A 7,500-nucleotide genomic window follows, 5' to 3' on the forward strand; every position below is an offset into this window, starting at 1 on the left:
AAGACCAGTGCAACCTTCTGGTAACAGTTACACCTTCAGTCCACTAGATGGGGGTCATGGGTCGCATTCCAAGTATTTACAACAAGTACCTTTATGAAGGATTCTAGTAATAATAACAATGTTATAAATCTACATGTTTGTGTGTCCGGCCGTCTGCGATCCACAGTGGAACATGTGACTTCCTGTCTCACTGCCAAGTCTCCTCGCTGACTCATGAATGTTGGAGGAGGAACATGAATATTACAGAACATTAGTCAGAGTCGGGGAACTGAACCGCTGCGTTTCTGAATTAAACATCTGATTCATAATGTAATAATGATGAATATCATAAAGGAGACAACAGGGGCGCCACCGAGCACTCTACCAGTCTGTCTCTCTATCAACCTGTCTCTCTATCAGCCTGTCTCTCTCACACTGGAGACAACAGGGGGCGCCACCGAGCACTGAGACACTGGTTTGCACACACGAACACACGAATGCAACAAACAATCAGGCAGACAGACAGACCAGTCAGACAGACAGACCAGACAGACAGACAGACAGACAGACAGACAGACCAGTCAGACAGACAGACATACCAGTCAGACAGGCAGGCAGACAGACAGACAGACCAGTCAGACAGGCAGACCAGACAGACAGACCAGTCAGATAGACAGACCAGTCAGACAGACCAGACAGACAGACAAGTCAGAAAGACAGACCAGTCAGGCAGACAGACAGACCAGTCAGACAGACAGACCAGTCAGAGAGACAGACAGACAGTCAGACCAGTCAGACAGACAGACCAGACAGACAGACAGACAGACCAGTCAGACAGACAGACATACCAGTCAGACAGGCAGACAGACAGTCAGACAGACAGACATACCAGTCAGACAGACAGACAGACAGACAGGCAGACAGACAGACAGACAGACCGACCAGTCAGACAGGCAGACCAGACAGACAGACCAGTCAGACAGACAGCCAGACCAGCCAGGCAGACAGACAGACCAGTCAGACAGACAGACAGACCAGTCAGACAGACATGCATACCAGTCAGACAGACAGACAGACAGACAGACAGTCAGACAGACAGTCAGACCAGACAGACAGACCAGTCAGACAGACAGACATACCAGTCAGACAGGCAGACAGACAGTCAGACAGACAGACCAGACAGACAGACAGACAGACCAGACAGACAGACATACCAGTCAGACAGACAGACAGACAGACAGACCAGTCAGACAGACAGACATACCAGTCAGGCAGACAGACAGACAGACAGACAGACCAGTCAGACAGACAGACAGACATACCAGTCAGACAGACAGGCATACCAGTCAGACAGACAGACCCGTCAGAAGCAGCGTTGCCCTCTACGGGCATCAGAGTGGATGGGAGTTCCCCTTCAGCAGCAAATCAGAGGAAACCAAGTCCCAGGGAGGTTATGGACCAGGAATCCTTGTGAAGACCAGGAGGAAGGGATGCCCTCAGTCTCACGGGTCACCATGACCAAGTCCTAAGGTCTTTGGTGGACACAACGATTCAAAACAGCAAGAAGCACCACGCCCCCCAACGGTCCAGCACCTTCACCAGAGCTCGAAGGGAGGCCCAACAGAAGTTCCAGAGACGAGGAGCTCAAAGTCAACATAGCAAGGCGGTTCAAAACACGTTGCTAACATCGCAGGCTACGAAGCAGGTGGTCCTGCTGGAACTTACTGTTCCCCAGGGAGACCGGATCAAGGAAGCCAGCAAGCACCCAAGGGTGCAGGTGTGGCTGCGAGTCCAGGAGGAAGGAGTGGAGAGTCACTCAGCAGAGATAAAGAACAAAAGGTAGAAGAGCCATCAGGAACATTTTGGAGGCTGCTGGGAAATATCTGAAAAAAATAGAGAATCTGAAATAATAATATAAAATGTAACGGAAGACGATCATAACTGTGAACAGGAAAGTGTGTGTGTAGTTCAGGGACCCTGTGTGAGGATGTATATTTAATGAGATTAACATTTGGAGCGGAGTGAATTAAGACTAATGGGACGCTCCGCCGCCACGGCGACTCAACATCAGACGAAGGTTCAGTGATGAAACACACCAGCTGCTCGTTTGTCTTCTTTTATAGTGAACTACATATAGATGCACAGACATGAGCTAGAAGAAGAGGAGGGGGAACAACAGACATCAACAGACAGGCTAAGCCCCGCCCCTTCCCGTTTTCTCAATGGGACCTTGTTTCAGAATAAATATGGGGTTTTCTCCTTCTTTATCGACCTGTTGATGAAAAGAGTCGATAAAATCAATCAGCGAAGATAACGTTCATTTGTGCAGAACGTAGCTACGTTAGCTCACTAGCTAACGGCTGTGTGGGTGACGTACGTTGTGACCAGAGACGTCGTTCACTGAGCCACACTGTTTCACACTAAACTAACTCCGACATTCTGAGACATTCTCTGTTCAACTCAAATATCCAATGAACGTTGTTGTTCGGCTGTCGGAGGATCATCACCTGTGAAGCGTTTCTTCGACAGGCTCCTGATTGGTTGTTCAAACACACAGTTTGGTTCTTTGTTCTCTGTTTGCTCTAAAAATAAAACGCCTGTTAAAGGTTGACATGTGTTTTTATATCTGTGGCTAAATATAACTGAAGGAAACTGAAGTTCACGTCTAGATATAGTCTGGTCCCGCTGTCGCTGCTGATCACTTTACTTTCATTCATCTGTCGACGGCCGATTGTTGTTCACAAACGTCTTGTGGGACACGGCTTTGTTCATAAAAGTGACAGTTACAGGTTATAACACAAAAAGAGTTACTAATTATTAAATTATTAAATATTATTTTATTGTTAAAAACATTCACTGACCCACAAATCCCACAAATGTATGCATCTTTAATATTTAAGAATAAAACCAATCAACAATTTTCAGGAAAACGATGAAAAAGTGGCGAAAGCAGACAGTCTGAGATGTGTTTGCTGCCCCCCCGACCCCTCAGACCTGAACCAGATCACTTGTTGATGCTTTGCTCCTCATTTCTTCTGACTGTCTATAATCTTCTTGTCCTCATATTCTCTCTGTGCACGTTACCATCAGACTAAAAACAGGAACTATGAAAACCTCGACCAACAGAACTTTGACTTCAGGAGAACGCCCAAGGTATAAACTTGCATGGTCAAATGATGCACGCCGCCCAATCAATCGAGCTCGCCCGGTAGTAGCCGACACCAGTCCGTCCCGCCCCCCAGAATCCGACCCAGAGATACACTCTTATCCTGGTGGCTCGTTGTTTCTCCACCATCTCTTTACGTTCTTTTCATTTTTCATGATTCCTGCACACCAGGGTTGGGTTCACCCTCACAGGAGAGACACCCTTCCTCTCCCCCCCTACCCCATGTGAAGGGTTGCATGTGGCCAGGCTGAGTCCTGGTTCTGTCTGCAGGTCTGAGGAACGCCACCCACCAGGATCCTCTCGCTCCTCTGCAACATCAAACCTTTTCTTTTTCTTTTGGGAAATGATTCACTTTCTCCTCCCTCCTCCTGCTCCTGTGTCCTCCGCCTCCCCCTCTTCCTTCTCTCCACTCAAACCTTTTTTTAATTTGCAGTTGCATCAGCGCTCTCTAACATGCACGTCCCTGATTGGTTGGTTGGAGCATTGAAAGCCCCTCAGTTTGCATGTGCAACCACACCACGCAAAACGTTTTGCCCCTCCTTTGTATTCAAGCTTCAACATTGAGTTTTCTTTCAGTTCAGCAGATCTTGAGCACTTTTTGCCTCCATTTTTTGGCCCCTACCCCCATGTGGGTGGGTGAGAGGGAGCATGGTCGAGGCCGGGGTCATGGGGCAGTCTTGTGGCGGGACTGGGAGAGGACTCTGATGGTTCACAGCTAATAATTCCTGTGCTATGATGTGTTCTGTGGTGTTTTGTTCTGCCGTGTTTCTAAATGTCCTACGATGTGACCTGTCGCCCGGCACTGCCAACCGACACCCTGGTGGTCCTCCAGGCGGAGAAGGTGCTGCTGTTTAGCCCGGAAACCAACCTGACCGCTCTGCTGCTTGAGGCCAAAGACCTGGAGGCCCGAGTCATCATCCTCTCTGCCAGGTTTGTGTAATAATTAAAAGTTTGCTTGATGTTTCCAGGGCCTCACTAGGTTGTTACCAGGTGGGGTGTTCAGGCTGATTGCCATTATGATGGTATTCTGGGTGGAAGCTACCCTGTTATGAGTTGTTAATTGGATATTACAATATATTTTCAGGGATAAATGGGGTACCTGCAATGTTGTTTGCTGTTTCTAAGGTGTTGTTCTTCTGGATTTGTATCAGAGCTGCTGCTGACCTTTATTTAGCCTGTGGTACCAACCAGATGAAGAATAACCTTAATCATATCCGTTGTCAGGGTGTTTCCAGGTGGAGGGTTCGGTAAAGAACCATTGTCAGGGTGTTTCTAGGCAGAGGGATGGGTAATGAACCGTTGTCAGGGTGTTTCTAGGCAGAGGGATGGGTAATGAACCGTTGTCAGGGTGTTTCTAGGCAGAGGGATGGGTAATGAACCGTTGTCAGGGTGTTTCTAGGTGGAGGGTTAGGTAATGAATCCATGGTGTTTCTAGTTGAAGGGATGGGTAATGAACCATTGTCAGGGTGTTTCTAGGTGAAGGGTTGGGTAATGTACTCTTGTCAGGGTGTTTCTAGGTTGAGAGTTGGGTAATGAACCGTTGTCAGGTGTTTCTAGGTGGGGGGTTGAGTAATGAACCGTTGTCAGGGTGTTTCTAGGTTGAGAGTTGGGTAATGAACCGTTGTCAGGTGTTTCTAGGTGAAGGGTTGGGTAATGTACTCTTGTCAGGGTGTTTCTAGGTTGAGAGTTGGGTAATGAACCGTTGTCAGGTGTTTCTAGGTGGGGGGTTGAGTAATGAACCGTTGTCAGGGTGTTTCTAGGTTGAGAGTTGGGTAATGAATCCAGGGTGTTTCTAGGCAGAGGGATGGGTAATGAACCGTAGTCAGGGTGTTTCTAGGTGGAGGGTTGGGTAATGAATCCAGGGTGTTTCTAGGTGGAGGGTTGGGTAATGAACCGTTTTCAGGGTGTTTCTAGGCAGAGGGATGGGTAATGAACCGTTGTCAGGGTGTTTCTAGGTGGAGGGTTGGGTAATGAATCCAGGGTGTTTCTAGGCAGAGGGATGGGTAATGAACCGTTGTCAGGGTGTTTCTAGGTGGAGGGTTGGGTAATGAACCGTTGTCAGGGTGTTTCTAGGTGGAGGGTTGGGTAATGAACCGTTGTCAGGGTGTTTCTAGGTGGAGGGTTGGGTAATGAACCGTTGTCAGGGTGTTTCTAGGTGGAGGGTTGGGTAATGAACCGTTGTCAGGGTGTTTCTAGGTGGAGGGTTGGGTAATGAACCATTGTCAGGGTGTTGCCGGTTGGAGTGTTGGGTAATGAACCGTTGTCAGGGTGTTGTCGGTTGGAGTGTTGGGTAATGAACCATTGTCAGGGTGTTTCTAGGTGGAGGGTTGGGTAATGAATCCAGGGTGTTTCTAGGCAGAGGGATGGGTAATGAACCGTTGTCAGGGTGTTTCTAGGTGGAGGGTTGGGTAATGAACCGTTGTCAGGGTGTTTCTAGGTGGAGGGTTGGGTAATGAACCGTTGTCAGGGTGTTTCTAGGTGGAGGGTTGGGTAATGAACCGTTGTCAGGGTGTTTCTAGGTGGAGGGTTGGGTAATGAACCGTTGTCAGGGTGTTGCCGGTTGGAGTGTTGGGTAATGAACCGTTGTCAGGGTGTTGCCGGTTGGAGTGTTGGGTAATGAACCGTTGTCAGGGTGTTGCCGGTCGGAGTGTTGGGTAATGAACCGCTGACAGGGTGTTGCCCGGTGGTTGCTGGGGCATAGTAGAGTCTGAGGCTGGTGGATTCGGAGGGGTTCATGTGTGTCCTGTGTGTTTGCAGTGAGGACGAGGCGGCGGCCGTGTATAAAGCCGCCCGGCAGCTCAACATGACCGGCTCTGGTTACGTCTGGCTGGTTGGAGAGAGGGAGATGACGGGCAAAGCTCTGAGTGAAGCTCCAGATGGTACATCGACCTCCTCTTCCTCCTCCTCTCCCTCACGCTCTCTCTGTCTCTCTCCCTCAGCTCTGCTTCCATCCAACTGTCGAGATCATTCTTAACAGAGTTTTCTTGAAAAAGTCAAATTAAAGTTATGGCGCTCACCATCAGACGCTTCAGTTTGCAGGAATTGTTTTATTGGGCGTCCCAACACTGCAGCTCATCACCAAATCAACCTGCTGAGAAAATAGATGAAAGTGTTCAGGAGCCGCTGATCCACTTCTGTTTCTATTGTTCTATATTCGTAGGTTTTCAAGGTATTCAAGGTTTTCAAACAGGTTTCAGGACATTTTTCGTCCCGTCACTGCACATCTGAAGATTAGATTCATGTCGACATGTTAACATCATCCTTTGTGATGAGCAGCAGGAAAGAGAGGAAACGGAGGTGCAGACCATTTATTTAGGAGAGTTTATCCCCACAAATGAAATAATTCACTTTAATCACATTTCATGATAGAAACCGTCATTGGGTTTATAGAGCTGCCAGTGATGAATGGTCACTAGGTGGTTGCTATGGTGCTGTTAGGGCGCTGTTAGGGTGTTAACAGGAGGTTGCTGTGGTATTTATGAAGGTGGTTGAGATGAGTCTGTTTGTCATAACAGCTGGAGGCCGATGGAAAGAAAGAGGAGTTGTTATTTCACCTTTTATTGACATAAACGGACCATCAGAGCGTCTTCTTCAATAATGTAGAAGGAACAAAAAATAATTTTAAAACCATTAAAATATCTATGTGTGTATGATCATTTATGATTGGTTACTAGAGATGTATTCAATAGATACAGAAGCTGATGGATCGCTAGCAGTTCCTGCAGCTGGTTGCTATGGTATTAGCATCTGGTTGCTTCAGTGTGCGGTTGGTTTCTAGGGTGTTCTTAGATGGTTACTAAGGCATTGCTAGGGGTGGCTGGTAAACCGGTTTGGTGAATCTCCTGCAGCCCATTTGTGGTTCTACAGATCTGGTCTCGTTCTTCATGGAGGTTCAGACGTTTAATAAACTGGAATAATAGAGGAAGGTCAGATCCCACAAATGGATCCAGTTCACTCACTAGACCACATTTACTAACTGGCCTACATTATGGCTCCTCCCCCTAAACACATGTCGGTCAATAACCTCGTCTTCATCCTGATCAGAGCCGATAAACACAACAGCTCGTTGAAACCAGACCATGATGCATTTATGAACAAACACACATTTAATATGTGCTACGGCTAAAAACTGAAAACCTTGTTATCAGCGTCCATGAGTACAAAGCGGCACCACTGGTGTCTCACCTCTGAATCACAAGTTAACCTAATACAGAAAAGACATCTTCTCCTGGGGGAGGACCACCAGACCCCCAGACCACCAGACCACCAGTCATTTCGGTATCCAGATATTTAGATTGTTTTCTGGTCCCAGAGATGAAAAATGTTAAACTTTGGGTTAAATGCTGTACAGTCCA

General features: G+C 47.6%; 1 protein-coding gene across 5 annotated transcripts in view; it reads left to right on the forward strand.

Annotated features, from left to right (window-relative positions):
- The window catches only part of grin1b (glutamate receptor, ionotropic, N-methyl D-aspartate 1b), a 37,102-nt gene that overhangs the window by 7,648 nt on the left and 21,954 nt on the right, over nucleotides 1–7,500 (forward strand). For 3 of the 5 annotated variants that reach the window (XM_084025460.1, XM_084025456.1, XM_084025457.1), the window contains exons 5-7: nucleotides 3,070–3,132; nucleotides 3,978–4,075; nucleotides 5,903–6,024. In XM_084025460.1, coding sequence (XP_083881586.1) covers nucleotides 3,070–3,132; nucleotides 3,978–4,075; nucleotides 5,903–6,024 — 283 coding nt within the window. The remainder of the gene's footprint in view (nucleotides 1–3,069; nucleotides 3,133–3,977; nucleotides 4,076–5,902; nucleotides 6,025–7,500) is intronic. The other 2 variants (XM_084025458.1, XM_084025459.1) reach the window with 1 other exon arrangement.

This window comes from Eutrigla gurnardus (genome assembly GCF_963514095.1).
Source record: "Eutrigla gurnardus genome assembly, chromosome: 13".
Taxonomy (NCBI): Eukaryota; Metazoa; Chordata; class Actinopteri; order Perciformes; family Triglidae; genus Eutrigla; species Eutrigla gurnardus.